Source organism: Bombus pascuorum, chromosome 10 (assembly GCF_905332965.1).
Source record: "Bombus pascuorum chromosome 10, iyBomPasc1.1, whole genome shotgun sequence".
NCBI classification, from domain to species: Eukaryota; Metazoa; Arthropoda; class Insecta; order Hymenoptera; family Apidae; genus Bombus; species Bombus pascuorum.
Window position 1 is genome coordinate 7,636,478 of NC_083497.1, and position 23,456 is coordinate 7,659,933.

Below are 23,456 nucleotides of genomic sequence, written 5' to 3' on the forward strand. Positions count from 1 at the left end.
GTGGTGAAACTACTACTTTAGCATAATTCGCGCGGCTCATTTGCGAGCGGTCGTGCGTTCCCTGTTTCCTTTACGCGCGCGTTCCCTTCCCGATTTTCGCGTGTACGCGATCGATCGATCCGCGGTTGCCTGTTATTTCACCGGGAATAACCGTTCTCGAAGAGGCAATTTATCGTCCTATATATCCTCGATGCAGATATAAAAGCAGCCACGATACCGTAAAATATAATTAATACACCATTCATCAGAACCAAGAGGTTAACGTTTCGCGAGTGATCAACGATTCTACGCGAGTTTCTGTGAAAAATCGTTTGGTCACGGATCGAAAAGAACTGTGCTAAGCCTCGATGCAGATGAGCAGCGCAGTTGCGATTTCGCTCAGGCGACGATGTGTAATTCGATGGGTTTGTGCTTCTAAGATTTGATACAGACGAGCGAGTTTCGTCGCGTGAATGCAATGCGTTGAATTATGTAGGGAAATATATATGTGAGTGAGCGCATTCGCAATAATTTCGCGCGAGTTTGCGATGCATAAAAATCGAGAAGCGCGCAGTTCAACATATTTGTATTTACTATATGCTTAGATATATTCGACTGTAACGTGCGAATTTTCCTATTTTTAGCGATTTACGTATAATTCGCTGAATATTAAAAAACTTGCGTTTACGTACATCGATGTCCATGATAATTAGAGTGACTTTGAAATTTGATAGATGTTGCTCGAACACATTGAATCTAAAATATATATGACTTCTAATCACTGATAAACTTAAAATAATATTTGTGTAAGCACAACAAAAAACCTTTACTTAACTCCTATAGAAAGAACGAAATAAAATATAAAAAAATGTATTCCTTAAACAATTATCAGTATCGATACTGTAGACAAAGGTCAAAAAAAGAAAATCATATATGAAAAAAAATTCCCAATTTTAGAATTATCTGCGAAGATAAAAATATCCGTTGAAAAATGAAAAAAATAAGAATACTCATACATATTATCACATGTCCGACAATGAGCGTTATTATATCGCTATATGTGCATTGTTTTCTGTTCGCTAACGTTGCATGCCTGGCAAAAAAACTCTCACGAGAAAAAAAACCACTCCTCCGTATCGAGCCTCGTATTTCTAATAACACAATGCACATGACCATGCAATCCAGCTATTCGACGAATAAATCTGTCAAATCTCACACCATCGCCACTAAAAAATCGCAACGTCTCTCTGTGTCCAGCTCTAGCCCTGTCAATGGAATACGAAGTTAAGTCCGAGTGGAAAAACAGCAGAGTTAGAGACGAATAGTTTATCGTCGATCGCAACAGCTAGCCGCGACCGGTGCACTTTGCGTGACGACCATTCGAACCCCACTTTTCTCATTGTCAGCTGAGGGGACGAACCAGGATCCGGTTGAGTGGCAGCCACACGATATCTACGGATGTATCTGAGCCAGAGAAAACACGACTTCCGTGCAAAATCTTCGAACTTACGACAAGAGAAAAAGAAGAAGAAGAAAATCCATCGTCGCCACCATCATCGACCATAGAGGAACTTGAAATTCCTATCTTTGAAGGTCTGTCGGAAGAACCAATAATGCTCCTGGCCGGTGTTCCTAATCCTTGTGAAAACAACCGTTTAATACCTAATCCATCACCCTGGACCTCGGAACTCTCTATCCGAAGGGCGCATTGTCTTTGAGCCGTTCCGGATTAATTTGACCGGTGGTTGGTCGCTGCCAGGTCCAGTGACTAATGTAGAGTTCGGTAAAGGTAGCCACGCTAATTGGATTCTGGTTCTCGGGATCGTTTGCTTCGCTGCGACTCGACATGGATGGGCTCAACGTCGATGACAAGGTAAGGGCCAAACGGAGAAGAAGGCTCGGCCAGGGACGATGTTAATGGACGGTTCATTTGTCGCAACCGATGAGAATACTCGTTGATATATGGCTACCACCTAACGGTACACTGTTTGCGTATTGTCGAGTATGAGATCGGTACGGTGGTACACGATACGAGATCGTCCCTTCTTTCGTACTCTCTTGGTTCTGACAAGTCGTAGCGAGTAAAGTTTCGGACGACTTCATTAATCCTCCCTTGGTTATATCACGCTTCTGATGTCCAATTTCTGATCGGTGTTTTTCATGTTTTCGCATAAGGTGGGAGTGGAATGGAATTGGGGAAAGAAGATCGAAAGGAATATAAAATAACATTGAAATGTTAACAATTATGATTAACGAAAGAAGATAGCGGTACAAGGAGTTAGGAACTTAGTGTTGTAAAAGTATTTCTTGAAAATTGATATTACTACATATAGCCGGAATACATTAAAAGAAAAACTGCGACGCTAGTGAATGTAGTTTATGCATTGTCAGAAGTTAAAAGAGAATAATCCACGATGTCGGTAGTTGAATTAAAGATTAAGATCAATTTTAGAACAGACATAGATAGATTTTATATTTTCATTGCGTATGGAAATATATAAATGCAGCTAAACTACGAACAGCTTTTAAAAATAACTTATTAAATGTGAATTACTTTTTTTTTTTTTAAATAGTTTATTTAGCCAATATTTGATTTTTTGTACATTTTTGAGATTCACAATAAACAATGAATTTGAGTATAGTGTGTTTAGGCAAAAGTACCGATACGCGTCGGTACGACGTAGCCATGGTCTAATATGTGTCGTGGATTTTTGGTTTTTGCGTTTATTTTTTTGTTTTTTGGGTTTAAGTCGCATTGGTGCGTGATTTTTGTGTATTCTTGTGTGTGTTGTATTTTGTCCTGAAACTTGGCCGCAAAACAGGACTCCTCGGTTAAATGTGAATTACGAAACGTTACACGTGACTCGTAGCATAAAGTTGATTTAATGATATTCAAATATTTTATATATTTCTTCTTCTTCTAAGCATATTTGACAAGGGTATTAAATTGAAGGTGTCAAGTATTTTGCCAGAAAGGTAGTTGAAAGGAACGACACGCGGCAGGTGGCCAGAGCCCGAGGAGGATGTGCAAACAATAGCGTGCTCCTTTGTAATTAACTCGCGATCGCGATTCTAAAACGATATTTATTATTTAATTAATTCAATCGCTTTCATCAGGCTCCGTGCCTGATTCACAGAGGATTACGAGCAGCAAAGAGCAACGGGCAAATTCTTTCGTCGCAATTTGTCACACGTGTAAACGAGCTTCGCGTAATGATTAATCGCAAACGATCGGCACACGATATGTTCGAATTAACCAATTATCGCTGTACAATTACGACAAATCGCGCGTTACCACGCGGAAGAACGCGTGTAACTTTCTTTAATCGTAAAAGACAATAATAAGAACGAAGAAGAAAATGGAAAACGTTTAAGAGAGAAAAAAAAAAAAAGGCATTACGATGACCGAGTGATCTACGAGGATCGGCGGAGCGATCAATAATCGACGTAGCAACACGTGGCTATCGTTCGATAGATCAATTCTACATTATCGTAACCACTCTCTGAGAACGCTGTTAATGGAGGCAGACATAACGTTACGACACGGCAATCGCGATTTGTCGCCATTCGTCGGAAACACAACGACGAACTCTCTCCTCGAGCAGAATTTTCTACCACGCTAATCCGGTTCTTACGCGAACTCGTCATAGTTGTATCCTGCTGGGGTCCGTTCTAATGGTTTATGAAAACCGAGCACGAAGAAATTGTCATCCTAATGAGAGAAAATGACCTATAATCTGAACGATTCCGTGGAATCGTGGAACCCATTCGAAAGAACGCATCGCAGAACATTTGCCCATTACCGATCACGGACCCTCGGAAAATACGTTCGTTTCTTCCTTCCCATCGATGGTCAAGTATTTGCAATTTTCGAAATCGAGAGGAAAGGAAAGAAGGGAGAAGAAATTACCGAGAGTCAGAGCCCTCGGCCCTTTTACTGGATTCTTCTATGCAACGATGGGTAAACGTATCGTGTAACGTGCGAATATCTCGAGGGACGAACCCTTTTTTTCATATGCTTCACCATCGGAGGGATTCACCGTTTCCTTTCTATCCATATTTATCTATTTTTTTTTCCTACTCTCCTAGCAATTTTCGACAAACTCACCGATTCAAGATTACCTATAACCGATATCCCAGTGCTTCGAATTACGGAAGGGGTGGTTCCACACAGGCGAGAACCTCTCGTGGTTTTCATAATGCAGAAACGTTGGAACGTGCACGTTCGCGGCGGTAAAAGACAGGTGGAAAGGAAGAAGAACCACCGGTCATTATTAATTTACGAGATAGATAGGGTTCGCAGGGGAGGTTGCCGATTGTCCCCTTCAGAAAAGACAGAAGCCTATAGCGAGTTCCCGTAGAAAAGGAAAAACTCGTGTAAATTCCTCTTCAATTAATTTAGGATTTTATCGAGTGTCTTCCGTGTCGGGAATACCGTCGCGTCTAAGGAACTAAATATTGCACGTTTCTATCGACGGCAGCGACGATATCGTCGCTCGTGTTTGTCGATTCGCGGTTGACAGCTTCATCAGAAAAGCGATACGATATACCGCTGGTATTTCGAGCGATAATTCTAAAAATGACGCATCGTGCTGATCATTTCTTTTCAATCGTTGTAACGACAAGTTCACTTAGCGGGGAATCGATGCTGACTTTTCTTCAACGGCGCACAGTGAGAAATACATAGAAAGTTTCCCTTTATATATAACGAAATTTAGAAGATTTCAAAGAAGCTGATGGAATTTTGCAGTTGCTGATTGAGAATATTCCGAGTACTCTAATTTTGCAATTCGGAGACTGTCGCACCTGGCTAGATAGTTTTACAATTGTGTGAATTTAAAAATAATCGACCACAAAGGACTTTGTAATTGTTGATCGAGGGTATTAGAAACATTTAGCGAGTGTTTCTTTCTTCTGAACACATTGATGTATGAATAATTTCATACATAAGAAGACGAAAATATGTACGTGTATCTAACTGTTTGTATTTCAATTGCCTGCATTTACATATCGAATAAAAATTTCTGTGAATTTTTTACACAGCGAAGATGATTTATGGGAGAAAGAAATTGCAGTTTTACGGAAGTAAAAGCTTATCAGACAAAAAGACAAAGATGAGAAACGCAAAGATGTTTAGCGAAATAACAAGCAGCTTTATATATCTAATTGCTTGGCGTTAGCTAATATGTGAATATAAACTAGAAAAAGAGGACAAGATGAAGAAAACCTAGTCGCATGATTGCATGATGCACAATTGCATATATCGGAATTTAGTTAACTGTATTGAAATATACAGTAAAAACTCGCGTGAACTTCAAAGAAATTGGCGAGGAAAAAACTGACGAAGAAGAAGGCGAGGGAAATGTGGAAAGAAACGATGAACAGTTGCGTATCTGACTGCTTGAACATCTAGCGACGCTTTTCGAGGACAGAGGGAGGCCGCGACTATTCTCATTCAGCCGGGGGGCTTTTTGTTTCGTTCGTTAGCCGCTTTGCGGGACTTTTTCGGATCCCAAGAGGATTCTCTTTCCTAGTCGTATATCTTATTCCGTTTCTCGGCATTATTGTGCCTGGCCAGGCCGTCGACCGAACCACTACCTGCTACTCTAGATTCTCTCTTCCGTTTTCGTTTCTTTTTTCGTCGAGCGCCTACCTTGCCAGATGCGAAATCAACGAAAGAAGTTTACGATTTTCACTTGGCGTCCGATCGCCACGCGAACGCGCAACCATAATGTATTTCCAACGATCTGACCTGCCACATGTGAAACGTTTTAGCATTTAATACCAATAGGAACTACCAATTTGCGTTAAAAATATCGCAACATCGCTTCTATGTACTTATCGACGAATTATGCGTGGAATTGTAACGAGTATTCCGTTGAAATATGTTACGAGTGTAATGCGTTTCCAGTAGAATTCCACCGCCGGGATCAGACGTCCGACTCTTGGGAAATTTAAAAGTATCGTTATCAGAAAAAGTATCACAATCGAATATAGTAATTATACGTCTCATAACGATTCTTCAGGGTGTTTCTAGTTGATATGATTTATGAGAACATTCCATTATTTAGGAAACTTCGTGCTCTAATCTATGCTAATTGCTACTTTGAAAGACTCACAGCGAATTTATGGATTTCAACTATATCCAGAGTAATTCGACAGTATGGTTATTAGAAAATAGTACAATAAGCTCCGCTGTGAACCTTCCAACAGCTCTCCGCTCCAAGTAACTACCGAAGGAAAATTCCTCCCATACAAACTTTAAACTTTAACATCAACTAGTTTGGTAACTTTTAAGATCAACTGGAAACAGGACTAGAGAAAAGAATTGTCAATGTAGAAGCATTGCCTTTCTTCGCCATCGATCTGAGCCGATTTCCAAGGAACGGAGAGCACAGAATCAGGTAAACTATTTTTATTCTAACAGTAGGAATAAAAAAGGCTGCGAATACATACAGTTAGGGTACTCACCGTCCTTGGGCGGTGAGGGGCACTGGGGCGCGTACGATCCCAGGTGATATCCGTAGGCGTTGTGCTGGTGCATGGGCGCGAACGGATATCCGGCTAGCGCGGACCTAGGACTGGGGAATCCTGCATCCGCGTGTTGTTGGTTCCCGCTACCTGGTCCGGACGTTTGATGACTTAGCGCGCCGACTTGATGCGGGAATTGATGAGCACCAGGCACATTGTGTCCTCCGGGATAACCACCACGTAGACTGGCGGGATTGTACAGATTGTTGTGTTGTAACTCGATAAATGCCGATTTTCCACTTTGTGAGACAGGCGTGCTCGACGTTGTACTATCGCCACCGTTTCCACCAGGTGGTCCAGGTGTCACCGAGCCCAATCCCGTGTGATGAAGATGCTGTTCCATGTCGGAACCACCGCCTCCGGCACCTGCACCACCGCCACCGCCACCACCGCCGCCTCCAGACGGTCCACCGCCTCCCGACATACTATTCGGGGTCGGGGTACTAGACGGACAGGGGTCGCCCGCCCCGAATGGGCTCCCCAGGTCCGTGAAGTTGAGCGTCGTCGTGCTGCCCGGACGCTCCACCTTAGTCGCGACGTCGATGCCGCCGCCACAGCCTACGGTTCTCGCGGACAAACTCGCCGACGACGTCGTCGCCGCCGCCGTCGCGCGAACGCCGTACGGGGCCCGAATCTTGCGGCCTCTGTTTCACCTTTCACGACTGCTCACTATTGATTAATCGATCGCTTATGGGTACGATGTTAATTCCCCATAAACAGGCGACCTTTGCATATTCCTCGTTTACTTCCTTTCAGACTGCGGATGATTTGAATGCCTTTATCGGTGTTGAATATTCGATAGACTTATGAGGCGATGATCGATGATGATCCTTCAAGGGAGCTGTTTTACGTGATCTCTTCACTTTAGAACCAACTGCAGTATGATGTTCAAATTGTCACTAGATCTAGTTCATTGTTTCTCTCACGTGTACACCAATCCACTAGTTTTGTATTCTCCGCCAAGTAGTCTGGGTTACAGTTAGATCACTGAGCACTTCACCCGCGTAGCCTTCACGGAACCGAATCCAATTTCAAGGATCGTATATTCGACAAGATGCACCAAAGTCATACACAGGTAGTTTCGTACGGGTCAGCTCGATCTACGGCAACGTTGTCCGTGATCGAATAAACTGGCCATCGGGGTAATCGTTCTTTGCACTGCGACGGGGCGGGCGCTTCGCGTTCTCGATCACTGTTCCAACAATCGTCACTGTTAATCACGTTGCGACCGTGCACCACCGGGCGGAAATGCCACACTTGCGATATCGCACGCTTTGGGAATTTGGTGTAGCTTGTCCGACGGAGATGCGGTAATCTGCCGGTGGAAACTGTGGTCCTAGCGTGACAGTACACTCGCGCGAACTGCGTGATTTAATTGTACGTGGCCGATGACACAGAGGCGTGCGCGCGCGCGCACGCTCGCTCTCGTTCAGCGGCAACCAGCAAGTGCTTTTTCCACACGCGCGTATGCCGTGATTATTCGACGCCGATGAGCATCGTGGCTCGGCCGACGTGCTTGTCGACGAGAGAAAACAGTCACGACGATTTGCCGATCACCGTAAGTAAGTAAGAAGAAGAAGGAGACGACGACGACCGACGAAGAAGAGAGAAAATCACACACGCGCGCCTGGCCCAGTAACTGCAGTGCACACCGCGCGGCGCGGACCGGTATAATGATACATAATGAAGCCGAAGCCTCTCCCCGGAGCCCGGCGCACGGTTTCCGAAAGTCGCCGCGGTGGCGCCACTCAAGGCCACGCCCACGTTGGCCGTTAGCGCGCCACGCGATTCGCCGCTCCACCATTCCCCCACTTTGTGACTGTGACGTCGTGGCGATCGGTTGGCTCTACAGAGGCCATTATGGTGTCCGTATAGGAGTTGACGGAACCGAGCCATGCCCACGGTTTACCGACACCCTGGGGGCACCTTCGCTCGTGGAGGTGTTTTCTCTACCTGTCCGGGCACCCTTCGTTCGTAGTGCGCGTACCACGCTGCCACTACTCCTGACAGACTCTGTCGGGGGTATAGCTCCGGTAAAGAAAGCCAGAGACCACGCTCGACCAGCCACGCTTGTATGCATGGAGCGCCGAGTTTCGGCCCGCCGCCACCGACCAGAGACTCCCCGTTCCCCTATCTACCAACAATTCGATGGGAATCGAGGGTTGAGGGTGACGCTGACATCTGGGACGCGAGTGAATTTCCCTTGCCCAAAGATCGGACGTAGTTTCTGTTTCGCTGCTTCCAATCGCAGTATCCGGTGAAGACTGTTCTTTCGCGACTGTGGCGCTATCTATCGTAGAATAATTCGAAAATGATACGATTTGGCTTCTCGAAGTAATTTGTTACTGATATTCGCGAGAAAAATTAGAACACACGATGTCGTCCATTTCGCATCATGTAGATCGTTTTCTTAGGATTCTATGGCTTTTGAGGTTAAAAACGCCCGAAGATGCGACAAGAAACAGTCCGACGTCAACGTGACAGTTTGGCAACAGACGTCCTTGGCCCCGCCCATTAGCCCACCACGAAAGGAGTGGACCGGCGACGGAGGTGGAATACCTAGGACGACACGTTTTTCCATTCTCCTGTACACGCAACTCGATTGCTAATTACTCGGTTCCATTTTTCGAGCGAAGCCTTCCACCGAACAACACATTCGACGCTGTAATTTTTCGTTAAGGTCACACACGCACGAAGTTTCCGCGGATAGTCATCCTGTACGTGGCAGACCCAGAATGATAGAGTCCTGTTTTGCGGCCAAGTTTCAGGACAAAATACAACACACACAAGAATACACAAAAATCACGCACCAATGCGACTTAAACCCAGAAAAACAAAAAAATAAACGCAAAAACCGAAAACCCACGACACATATTAGACCATGGCTACGTCGTACCGACGCGTATCGGTACTTTTGCCTAATCCACCCTGCAACCGAAATTCATTGTTTATTGTGAATAACATACACATGTAATACTCATCTTCTTGGACAATAAACGTTATAAAAAAAAAAAAAAAAAAGACCCAGAATGATATTCTAAAAAATCGTCCGATCCTGCCAAAATAATTTTTTCGCTCGTCTGATATTTCTTTTTAATTTCACAAAATTTTAGAGTTAGAACGTACAGGCAGAAGAAAAGGCACGGGAACAACGCGTCGAGCCGTGTGACCTAAATTTTCTCCGAAAGATGCTAATCTAGCTGCGGTGGTCGCATTATAGGTAATAGAATTTTTTATCGGAACAATTTCTCGTTGGCTATACAGGAGCTGGTAGCACGGACGCGGTGTAGAAAAAATTCAGCCAGTGAGGAAATTTCGTAACGCGCTTGGTCTTTTTGCTGATCGTATCTGCGCGAATGCAGCACGGTAGACAGGTGAAGGCGCGGAAAAGGATCAGATCCCATTCCTGGATAATCCGAAGCGTGGTTGTTCGCCCACGAACAACCTTTGTCTCCTTCTTCTGTCCGCGCAATTAATTAGTATGCGAATAATCTTCTTTCACCTGCAATTTCGCGACCATATTGGAGAATCGACACGAGTTTTGTCGAAATTGATCAGAGGGTTGATACGATAGAACTTTGGCTACCGAACATCGATTAACTAAAACGTTCAACAGTGGTAAATTTGGAAATGATTTCTTGTAACAAGGATTGGAAAACAATAGCAGACAAAAGATATAACTTAGAAAAAAACGAAGGTGGCACCCTGCTGGGGGTAGCTGCCCACATGCTATATTATTTTTTATTTATATTTTTCTTTCGTCACCAACAAGATATAACACTTTACCAAATGTCCGCAAGGACAAATTGTAAAATAACCAAAATAAAATAAAAAAAAAAAAAGTATATATCATCATTATGTGCACCTATACTGACATTATAGGGATAGAAAACTAAAAAGAAAACACCCAATAGACCTCATAAAAGATATAACTTAGAAAAAACGAAGGTGGCACCCCGCTGGGGTAGCCGCCCACATGCTATATTATTTTTTATTTATATTCGTTTTCTTCACCAACAAGATATAACACTTTACCAAATGTCCGCAAGGACAAATTGTAAAATAACCAAAATAAAATAAAAAAAAAAAAAATAGCAGAAACGTAACAGATTTTCTTATTCTTATTCGAAAATGTTATTATAAAATAGCCCACATTTTTGCTCAAAAGTTTGATATTAATATTTCTAAAATGGTCTAGAACGAATGATTGTTTCTCGTATGAAAACAAAGTGATTGCATTTGATGCATCTCATTCGATCAATGTTTTACTGTTTGAACAATCAAGGTTTTGCCGTATTTCGCAACCTTTTCACGCATCAAAAATACTACCATAAATCACGAGGTCACGTTTTATCACTCGAATCTCGATATCTTATCAAACGTGTTCGTGTCGTCTTGAAATATCTAGCGAACGACCACAGTGTTAGGTGATTGTGTCTGGGATGCGCGTTATTGGCCGCCGTTACGGGGCAGGATTAAAGCTGACAAAATCAGGACGACAGCAAACGTCTAATTAAGTGGAAAGTCTTGGAGCGGCTGGGAAACGACACGTTCCACGCCAACCAGTCCCTTATCTGATCGTTCCTAATCGTCTTCCCAGAATTGACGTTATTTTTTTCATCCGCCCCCGTCGGCAATTTTTTCCATCCTCGCGTTTCCAGTAAACCATTGTTTGCTACATAAGCTTTAACCATAAATAACTCTTGGGTAAACTTACCCGACCATGTATTCGACTGATCATAATTTTAATTATGCACAAGTATATATCGCAACAAGATACAGAACAGGAATAGAAACACACCCGAACCAGCTGGCAGCTGAAACGTGCAACACAAGAAACATCGCAAGAAGACTAAAAAGGAAACACCCGATAGACCTCATAAAAGATATAACTTAGAAAAAACGAAGCTGGCACCCCGCTGGGGGTAGCCGCCCACATGCTATATTATTTTTTATTTATATTTTTTTTTTCTTCACCAACAAGATATAACACTTTACCAAATGTCCGCAAGGACAAATTGTAAAATAACCAAAATAAAATAAAAAAAAAAAAGTATATATCAACATTATGTGCACCTATACTGACATTATAGGGATAGAAGACTAAAAAGGAAACACCCAATAGACCTCATAAAAGATATAACTTAGAAAAAACGAAGCTGGCACCCCGCTGGGGGTAGCCGCCCACGTGCTATATTATTTTTTATTTATATTTTTTTTTCTTCACCAACAAGATATAACACTTTACCAAATGTCCGCAAGGACAAATTGTAAAATAACCAAAATAAAATAAAAAAAAAAAAAGTATATGTCATCATTATGTGCACCTATACTGATATTATAGGGATGAAAGAAGGAGAAAGAAGGAATTTGAATCGGGAGGAAAAATAAAATAGAGTATTTGATAGGTAATACCGCCATGACAGCTAACGCGAGGACATTTCTTCGATCGAATGATAATTACACCTAATCAGCATCGCTGGGCACAATTACCGACTATACAGCGTGTATCGTCTGCAATGATACTAGTTGCCGGATAATATCCCGTTCATTAACATTGCATCACGTTCCAGCGGCGCACACCTACTCGATGCTTCAATTACACGAATATTTATTCTTGATGCGATTGCCTGCACGACGTGAGATTAATTACACAATAACCTATCGAGATAGAAAACTATGGAAGAACTAATTTCCGCGTAAACAGCGCCGTGTAAATTGTACGACGATAATGCAGTAAGAAGAACGAATACTTGGAGGGTGGTGGAAATTGGATATTTTTCACCTCGCTTAAAAAGCTCACAGAGAACGTACGAATATAAAGCTCTTAGTAAAGAAAGATATTATTTTCATTTATTGGAAATCCGCAAGTTCAAATTCATCTTGAAAATAATTCGAAGAAACTCTGCACGTGAACAAATCGCGGAATCGAAGAAAACTAAAACAACTGTCGCAAGATCGTACTACATCAGAATGGCAACTACCCGTTGACTTTAATAATACACATACTGCCTTTAATAACCAATTAAAAGGAGATAAAAGAACAGTTCATAAAGGATAAATGCGTAGTCCCAGCTCTAGTATGTAATTATAATTTTAATAATTTTCCATGTATTCGTGAAGCTTGATATTTATTAAGAACATTTTCCAATTCACCCCGTGGTACGTTAGAAACGAGGACATAAGGAAAGACCTCGGAATACCAACGGTCAAGGAGGAGATTACCAGATTCGCAACAAGATACAGAACAAGAATAGAAACACACCCGAACCAGTTGGCAGCTGAAACGTGCAACACAACAAACATCGCAAGAAGACTAAAAAGGAAACACCCAATAGACCTCATAAAAGATATAACTTAGAAAAAACGAAGCTGGCACCCCGCAGGGGGTAGCCGCCCACATGCTATATTATTTTTTTATTTATATTTTTTTTCCTCACCAACAAGATATAACACTTTACCAAATTTTTGTCCGCAAGGACAAATTGTAAAATAACCAAAATAAAATAAAAAATAAAAAATTTTCCAATTCCAAGGTTCGCCGAAAATGACCACTCTCAAACTCTCAACCGTTCTTTCCGATTCAAGCAAAAGAGAGTAAACGACGTTGGAGGAGGATTTTTAACCAGTAGGTCAAAGGCTCGAGGATAACCAGTGTTCGTTTAAAGGATCCGTTTCACCCATCGATGGTTATAACCGGATGCAAAAATAACCATCGAAGTGCCGGCGGTGGAGTACTTAAAATCGAATTTTTCTACGTCTCCCGAAGAAAATCACTTCCCTCTTGGTAATGCAGGGGTACCGATGCGCCCTCAGGTACGGTACTAGGCCAAAAGAGCGTGGCACGCTCTTACAGCGCGAAATTACATTGGGGGGCTAATTGCACGGCGGCGGTAGCGCAAACACGTGTCATCAGTTGACCACCACCACCAACACCACCAACACCAATACCAACAACACAACGAACCATCACACACTATCATGGTTCGGCATGGCCATCACCATGCAATACCCATGGTGGGTAGCTGCGCGGTCGCTTGTGTACGGTGAATTACGTAATTGAGGTAAATGGCGGCTATCCAGAGTGCGGGGAACTGTGCTAAATAAAATGCCATTCAATTAGGCGACGAGAGGACCCGTGTCGACGTTCCTGCTTCAGCGTTCACTGCCTCCGACTGTGACGAGCCACCGCGCAACTTTCCTAAAGCCGATAGATTCTCCAACCGAAACTTTCTACTTTAAAAGGATCCAGCGATGGTAAGAATCGACGGATAATTGGGCAGACGTAATCAGCACGCCTTGTTGCTTCTCTTTCGAATATATCGGTGAACCTTAGAATTGCTGGTTGTCGTACAATGTTGAAATGTTTGGGCAAAGTCGAATATGGTAAGTCAGGTGCAGTTTCGTTCGGTGAATTTGTAGATTCTTATTTGTTTAAGTAGAGTGAAAGGATTTTCTACGATAAATTTTCATGTGAGATGTTTCAATGATTATCAATAAGAGGGACGAAGATTCGTGATGGTGAAAAGTATGTTGATTATGGTGAATAATCAGGCAGATTTATTTAGAAAATTTTGTCTTTGAAATGTTTGGTTCTCAATGCGAAAACGAAGCAATAGCGTAGTTTTACAAGAATTCTACAAATTACAAGCTGCGATAATTAATTGTTACATTCGGCGTAAAATTGTAAGATTACAAGAACCGTTTGTACAAATCAAATCTACAACTTCGAATGTATCATCTCTCAATCGATTAATGCTATTACAATTAGTAAATTATCGTGCAAGAAAACGTTGGCAGAACTTGAAACTACATTGAAGTACATGAATAAAGTCGAACATGAAGATCTTTAAAATCTTTCATTCGAGGAATTTTCCACGCTTTTAATTTCAATTCCAAGTTTCAGTGGAGAGAAAGGTATCTGAATGCTTCGACGAATTTCCGCGTGAAACGTTTCAAAATTTCTACTTGCTTAAATGGAACGACCGAGGGATGGAGCGAAAAAAATCGACGGCTAGATAGACGATGCTCCATTCAGCGATTTCTTAACACACCTTCCTTTTTTTATGGACCAATTTCGCGATTCTATGCTACGAGAGGGGAAAACAGAGAAGCACAGAGCCGTTCTCCGAGTGGAAAGTAGAATATAAACAGTGGCGGCGTGGAAACTCGTGCACGAAAATTACACGGCGAAGTGGCGGTTTTATTCTACTCACGGTTCTCGTTTCCCCGGCCAAATCAAAACGACGTAAAAATATTTCTAAATTACAGCGCGAAGTAACACTTTTATCGCCCCGGTGTAATTGCGCTCGCATCTCGCAAAACGAGAACTTTCTCTTGCCTCTACTTTCGCAGTTTCCGCGATCGCCACTTTTCCATTCCTTCTCATTTCCATTCCTGCCGATGATACAACGATCCTGTCCCCCGATCGTGCAAAAACAAATTTTATAGCGTATCTTTAGACGTCGTCGAATTAACCAGGTGAAATCATCCCCTTATTATTGCTACGTTAGTAGTAAGTATGATATAGAAGATAATGTATTAATCCTAAAAGGATGATCAGGAATAATAATCTCAGGAATTTCAGGGAAGCAATTTTTTTATACTTTGCGACCAGCATTCTCGCTATCTAATATTTCGAAGGCTAACCAACAGTGATACGATAGTTTAATTAACACATTAAAGTTATCAAGTAAAGAGAAAATGAGATTTTGACATCACAAAAAATTCGTGAACAAAATTAAGTATCAAGGATACTAATTATAGGATATTAAAGAAAATGAAGTTTTAATGAGTTTAAGAACTCGAGTGAACAAAAACTATCTTAAAGGAATGGAAAAAAATTGTTCTGCAGTTTCGAAAAAAAAAAAAAAAAAAAATTGGACTGGTTTCAAATCGTAAAATACAATGAAGAAAGAAGAAAAATTAGGTTAATAACTAAAAATGGAAGAATCAGAAATTAAATGAATATAGATATATTGTAAGAATCTTTAACATCTTTTACTCGAATGCATAAATAAATTTGAAAAATTTCCAAATTCTCTAGTCTCGTCTCAGAACAAGATCTTTCTACAATCGCGATTACAAGGGTACGAGCAAACTTCCATCCGATGGCAGATCTTGGAGCACTCCTCGACGCCCGAAGCAGTGACAAGCTCCGATCATAATTTTCGTTCTTTACTGCCAGGCAGTAAAAACCCGGACGAGTATGGGTGGGCGTTGCCCGCAAACATTGCGTTTGACCGTATTCTACGCGGTATTACCCCGTCCAAAATCGTTTCCTATATTTAGCCACGGACCATGTCCCACCCCCACCTTCCAGACACATCAAACACCGTTCCTCGCTTATGAAACTATCGTTGAAATTTATTAAACCACTGAAAAACTCTTTTCTCCATTCAAATAACACGCTATCGAACCTATCTTATAAGAATCTATCTCATAAGATCCCTATGAAACAAATTCCTTCTATTTTGGAATGCATACACATGCAGTGTCTTTTACACCACTATACGTCATTCTTATTTCTGTCTACTATTTAACAAATTTTCTACCCCAAGTTAAGGCACGGTACAAATTTTTCAAAATGTACTGTCTCTCATCCGTAATTCATCTGTATTCGTCTATATTTCATAATTCATCTAAGTAAGTCGCTCTTCGCTCGCAGTCGGTGCTCCAAACCGCTCGATCCTCGGTTAGACGACCGGAGAATTCTCACTTGCACAGTGCCACTTATAAAACTATCTGAAACATCGACAAACCAAATCTATCTCACAGCACAATCTCTCGTTAAAACAAGTTTATCCTACTTCGAATCGCACAGAAAAATATTTACACACACGTTCGTGCGCGTGTGTATTATTTTTTCCCGAACGCGGCTACCTGGTGCATGCAGGCGTACAGACGTATGCGGGTATGAAATTATAGATCAGGTGCACCAGATCGCTGGAACATCCGGCTCATTAGAATTTCAGTTTCGTTTAACTCGACGAGGTGTACGCAGCTTTGTGGATCTCGGGGCGAGAAATACAAAAAATACCGCGCTTTTAAGGAGCACGCACGCCGTAGGGTGAACTCAAACGTCGGTGTCGAACGAATCGTTTCGTCGATATTCGATGAACCGAACAGTCGTCACGCGAATGAACTCAAAACCCGTCGATTGAAATTCATTTCCACGGTGGCTCGGGGTTAAAGAGCTGCTTGCAGATTTGCGGAATCAGAAAGGGGATGGAACAAAGGGATGTTTGGGTGAGTCTACTGAGAGGAGAGGAAAGGGGGAGGAAATAACGAGCTCGTGGAGGGGTGTTAGCCAAGGGAAGGGATGAAAACGTGGATTCGTCTTGGAGAAATGAATGGCGCACTTGTGACGAGAATGTCGATGAGAATGAAGATTCATTGAGCTTGTGGAAACTATAAAAAACGCGTCAGTTGATGGATGAATATATATATATTCTACTTTATTTATAGAAAATATAAGAATGTTATACATTCGAGGGATTTATTGGAAGAAAATTATTTAACAAGCTCGAATTTGCGGAATAATTTGCAATTTACAACATGTCGATAAACATCTTGAGATTAAAATAATGTAGAATCTGATGAGTAACGTCATCAGGCCGACGCAGAAAAGCGAAGGACGAATCCTAAATTGAATGTTTCTCGTTCACCTCGCTATACAGGTTTTTAATGATCGGCCTAGAAAATCGATCCGATTGGAGATTAACCGACATTTCCCACGTTAGATTCGATCGAGGAAAAAGAAGCAACATCCGCCGGCACCAGTAACCTCTCATTGAAAGGATGTTCTTGGCGGTGAGGAACGAACCACACCCTTTATGGTGGCGTTCCTTCATCCCCATTCTAGGCGATCGTCACTTTCTCTGACGTAGCCGATGAAACGCGGCATCCTTTTGTTTCTACCGTCCATTCACCAACCACCTCGAGGATCGCCGTTTATTCTCTCCTTTTTCCACGTATCTGGAAGAAGAAGAGGAAAAAAGGAGAAAAATAAAATAACGCAGCGGTATCGAAGGCAAGACTCAAGGAAAAAAGAACAAATGGAATGGAAGGGTAGGAGACAGAGTAGGAAACGGGCCAGTATAATTACAGGGACGATCTTGGCTAAGCTGGATGAGTGACAGTGGAGATCGTCTTTCTCAATCTAACGGCCCTTCCGTAGAGGAAGTGACATTCTAAAATTAACCTGAAAAAATAGTGTTTCTTTGTAATATGATTTATTGTAGTTTTTCAAAATGTACTTAGCTCGTACATTGTAAATTATTTATAAATTCAATTACAGACCAGGTAGAGAATACCATAAATAACCAGATAGAGAAATTTTAGGACTAGATCATTTATTTTGTTTTTTATTTATTTTTATTTATATAGATTATTTATTATTTATTTTAGGACTAGATAATTTTACTCACTAGAGTAATTAGTAAGAAAATTTAAATAAGGTACTTTATATCCGGTGAAGGAAGGATGGCTTTATGAGCACAAAAATCAAGTGAAACTATTCCGTTACAAGTGCATTTTACGTTCTACCTTTGCTAAATTCAATATGATCATAAACTAATGTATTAGCGTTCCTATCCTGCTCTACCGTCCCAAATATCGATAATGGAACAAAGGATCTGGAATAATTTATGTAAAGTTGTTCAACGTTTTATAGCACTCATTTCTTTGAAGCCATAAAGTATAAATTAATTAAACATATTAACGTCTCTATTCTTTGCTACTATCCTGCCAATCGATACTCAAGCAGAAAGACTTGGATAATTTGCGAAAAATTGTTTAAATTTTCAATATCGTCTATTTCCCTGAACCGATAAAGAAAGGGGATGGCTTGCGGTTGTGAATCAGCAGCATAGTCATGAAAAATCAACTTACAAATTTATCAATAGAATCAAGTCCATATTATCAATCAGTAAAGTCAAGCGAAATAAATTGGAATAATTTAAAGAAATTGTTTGAATCTTCGATATCGTCCGCTTCCCTGAATCCAGGAAAGGGGGTGGCTTTGTAACCGTAAAACTTTGTGTTAGAATAACCGTGAATTAATTACAAATTTATCAGCCTCGTATTGCCAAACAATAAAATCAAGTAAAAAGAATTGGAATAATTTGCGAAAAATTGTTGAAACTTTGGATATGATCCATTTTCTCGACTCCGTGAGATGGGAGGAGGGTGGTTCCATGGTCGCGTACAAAAGCGGGAAGACAATGAAGGGCGGAAAAAGGGCGCGCGCGAGGAAAAGAGAAGGCTCCAAGGGAGAGTGTACCGAGAGAGAACGTCAGCTGGCCGCGTTCTCGCGTGACGACTCTCCGAACCGTTGGCTCGGCTCCCTTCGTCGCCGAGGAAGAACCCGCCTCGTGTATCTCTGTCCTTCATTACTATTCCATGTGTCATGGTGGAGAAGTGCACGCTCCCTGAGCGTATACGAACAAGCAACAACAACACGGAAAACTGGCCAACAATCAGGTCGTGTGCGTGCCTAAGCCCGTGCGTGCACGCGCTCGCGCACGACCGAGTCTCTAGTCTCTTCGTCGTGTTCGTTCCCTTTTCCAGGAGAACCGCACGGGTTGTTCTCGCAATGTGCGTGTTTAAGAGAGAGAGCTGTGGCTCTAGCCACGCTAGCCCGCAGCGTTCGATGTCAACTCGTTGCCATGCATCTGCCTAACCGGCCTTCGGCTGTCACGCCATCACCGTGGAGCCGCATGATCTCGACGTGTTGCCCTTGTTCATCCCTGGTTTCGAACTGGTATCGTTGCGCTGAGATCACGAGATCGACGGCGCGAACATTTGCTGATCCTGGGTGTTGCTGGTCCGTGTGTAAGTTTTACTTCAGCTTAGATAGTGTCGATTTGGATGAAATTTGTTCTAGAAAAGATACCATGGATTGTATTTCAGATCCAAATATCGATTGACCTAGGATTGATTTTCAGAAAATGAAATCCCAAGGAAGAGAGTAAATGCTATTAAATTGGATGAAACTTGATTTATGGAAAGTACAACAAAATGCGTTTCAGTAGATGAAACTAACTGCCAAAAAGTGAAATATGTAGAAATATACAATACCAGGGAAGGGGATATTCATTTGTATATATTTCATGGGTTTTTCCGATTCGATAAAATTCTACGTTATGAAATTCTGTCGAAACCAATGAAGATATAAGATGTTTTCAATGAGAATGATTTTTCGGCGTTTTACCAGCACCGTAGTCGGATATTTTAGGAACCAAACGACACATATGCTCGATATGCGCGCAATATATTTTAATTCAACTTACATTGCATACAACGTATTCAGCGTACTTAACACACCTCATATATTCAATAAACATAATCTATTAAAAATTCTAACTAAATCCAATCAGTATTTAACACAGTCAAATTATGTCATAAACAATGAAAAATGCTACTGTAGCAACCAGTTTGATAGCTTTCGACTAAATATCTTCGAGTAAAATATTTGCAAGAGAATAACTTCAACGTCAGTATGTGCGAAGTAGCGTAAAAGGAGCAACAGTTAGCAGAGTATGAAGTCATCCCATCAGGTGGTCCAAGATCGTTGCACGGTACCGTTGATTGGCACGCAGCAGCAAGTGTAGAGAATCGCTGCAGGCAGAAGGGAAAGAAGCGCGAAGAATCGTCGCAAGGGGAACGTCGAGGGTAAAAGGAACTGCGTGGAGGGTTAATCCTGCTGAACCCTAACCGTAGAATCTCTGTAGCATTTCTCTCTTTCCCTTTTCTCCTATAACATAATTGGCCCCTACGCGATCTCTAGTCTGGTGCCAGAAGGGATTTCTAGGAGTTGACTCGGGCTGGTCCAATCTCACCTCCCGTTTATATTCCACCGACGAACCTTTGGGCTCCCATATTTATCGGTGATCCAATAAAAGTCAAATTCGATAGCTTCGATCGTTCCAAAACACGATTGTATTAACAATTCGATGATTTAATGATCGTGAGAAACAGTAAATGGATTTTGAAAACAGTAGCGCGTGAATTTTACGATCTTACCTCGATAAAAATGAAGAAGGATGCTCATTAATGTCGAGAATGGAATAGTATCTTATCTCGATAAAAATGAGAATGAACAGTGGCGCGTGAATTTCGTAGCTGGTTAATTCTATTTTTAAAATATAGACGAACGTTCACTAGCGTCGCGCGTATGACAGAATCGCGCGAATTTTATAAAAGATACATTTTCCTAATCTTACCTTGAGTAAAAGTGCAAAAGAATATATTCACTGGTGTCGCGAATACAACAGTAACGCGTGAATGTTGTAGATGTTTCATTTTACAATCTTATCTCGATAAAAATGGAGGGTAATGTTCATCAGTATCGCGGATACTCGTTGGAACAGATCGATGGAACGATAAATTATTTCAGGTAGAGATATATAAATCGTATCGAACGATAGTCCTCTGGTCGCGACCGAGAACAAAGGAGAATCAGTTCGGGAAAGGACAGAAACAGAGCCGATGAGAGGGTAGCCGAAATAATTAGCGGTAAGCATGAAGAAGGTCGGGCGGAAGGCCGTGGCCAGGAAGCGGCGTGGGGAGTCCTGTGATCTTTGGGAAGTCACGGGTCAGCTATGTGTGCTTTGGCTCGTTTTTGCTGGCGAATATTACCGCGAGCAATTAGCCGAGGCTCATTAGTTACTGTCCAATCAATCAAACGGACGGACGGAAGGAAGACACTTCCTTGTAAAATTGTTACATGGAAGTGGGAGTCGCGACAGAGACCGGTTTCCTGGAAACTTAAATCTTTCTTTCCCCATCTATGCTCGTATTGCTCATCCTTCGTTTATTTCTGAAATGAGGAAGAGCTTTATTCAAGAAGATAACCATCGATGTAAATGAATATTATTTCCAATATCTCCATTAATTTCGCTTGCTCGTTGATGGTTCTCAGAAATCGAATTAAAAGGAATACATATATCGAAGGCAAGAGGCAATATCGCGGCGCGAACGGCGCAGCATCCATCTTCCTCAAGATCCACCGGTTGACCCTTTCCACGGGAGTTTAAACGAAAGCCAGGCAATCTGCCGGCTGGTTGGATCCCGCAGGTTCATTAGTCAACAGACTAAACACTGTTGCCCCATGCCGCTAAGTAAGCTGTAAAGCCTGAACTATCAGGCACCGGCAAAAGGACCAAGCACATCTCGGTGAGGATGAACTCGATTGATCGTCGCCGGATGATCGCGCAGAAATCGCTGTCACGTGGCTGTTAGATTCTTTCCAGCAGCTGGTCGTACCCTTAATGGGCCACTTAAAAGTCGATTAATTACAACCAGAGTAGGTTACCTTCTTCGGCTAGTCCATTTTTACTTCCTGCCCTTATCCTGAAAACTACATGAATCCAACGCGCTTCATGTCTCACTCATAGGTTCATCTAATTAAAGTGATATTAAGGATCAAGATAAATTAGACTTAAGATAAGTGCAGTTTTACTCCTTTAGGGTCGGAATATCCAACGATTACACGTAATTGTAGCCTGTCTCTACGTCTTTCCAATTTAATACACTAACGTATACATATAGGTATGTTCATTCTCTTAGAATTGATAGTGACAAACCTTTCTATCTAAGTAGTGTGTCCCTTAACATGCTGACTGTTGGTTAGATTTTCTACCTTGTCTATATTAACAAAGTATATCTTTCTTGCTATTAAAATTGCATTTTCTTTCTCTAGGAGCGATACATAAGGGCATACAAAACACTGATGGTTTTAGAAAAGATACTTTGGAATAGAAGGGTAAAGTAGGGGTTTAAGACGAAAACAGTCGATCTAACCGGAGTTTGGTAAATAGTATCTCGAAGTGCAAATACAAAAAGGTAGCACGTGGTTGGACACAACAGCTCCGGGGGACAGTGTACACGGTGGTGATGTGTGACGTAGTCTGACACGATGTCGGGGCATCGAGTCCCGCTCTGGTCAGAGCAGAGGTACATCGTGGTCGTACATGATGTATATGGTGCGCGGGAATAGGGGCGGGGCGGAGACAGATGGGCGTGCGGAGGATCCCTTTGAGGCTGCCGCATGCGGCGCCAGTGCCTCTACCCTGGAAGTTCTTCTTTTACCTCTTGCTTCCATCGAAAACCTGCGGACGATGCTTCGAGGCCCGAGCAAGCTTCGAGCCTTTCCCTGGCGCCACTTGGAAACACCGTCGTCGTTGAAACCTTTCGGTGCAAGAATTCACGCAGCTTAGATTTTGGTAGAAACGATTTCGTATGTACATATAGTAGCTACAAAAGTATTGCCACGTCATTGTATTTATTTTATTTATTAGTAAAAATGAAATGCATAGAATCTGATAAAAAAAACGCTTTGTTGGAAAATAAGGGTGTATGCCAATATTTTATGTATTACACCGAATATGTATTTTTAAATTAACAATGCCATGAAATGGATTAGCTTGGCTTTCCCTCGATCCCCAACTTTAGCGGTACATATGTCGAAGCAATCAGATATACACACTATCGTGCATAAGTATTAGGACACCTTCTGATACATAGTACAGATTAGATTATATGGTACAGATTAGATTATATAGTGCAGATTAGCATTACATGTATTTTGTAATGTAAAGTAGTAAATGAAGTAAAATTTATTCCAACTTTTTAATAAATATAACAAGTAATTGTATATAGATTGTACGAGTATGTGCAATGCAGTCTTCAGATGTTTCATTTGTCACAACGCTGGTTCATCCGCATAGTTCATCCACCGTAACTATTAACCTGAGTCAGTCTATTTACGTCCATTGGAAGCGTCGATGAAATTTGTTTTCGATCTAATGACAAGCCAGTGTTAATGTGGTCGATTAAACAGGAAGGATGGGAAAGTGATTTTTCTCTCTTTTCTTGTAAATTCACGTTAGATACACGCGTATTCCTTACGTAGATCAGAAAAGGATAACGTTGCAAGTGAGGCC

General features: G+C 41.8%; 1 protein-coding gene across 3 annotated transcripts in view; it reads right to left on the minus strand.

Moving 5' to 3' along the window:
* The window catches only part of LOC132911331 (homeotic protein distal-less), a 98,032-nt gene extending 89,850 nt beyond the window's left edge, over nucleotides 1-8,182 (minus strand). The window contains exon 1 of one of the 3 annotated variants that reach the window (XM_060967941.1): nucleotides 6,451-8,182. In XM_060967941.1, the coding sequence (XP_060823924.1) occupies nucleotides 6,451-6,934 (484 nt within the window). In that variant the 5' untranslated portion in view covers nucleotides 6,935-8,182. Of the gene's footprint in view, nucleotides 1-6,435 lie in introns of all 3 variants that reach the window. The other 2 variants (XM_060967943.1, XM_060967942.1) reach the window with 2 other exon arrangements.
* Between the last annotated feature and the right edge of the window lie 15,274 nt (nucleotides 8,183-23,456).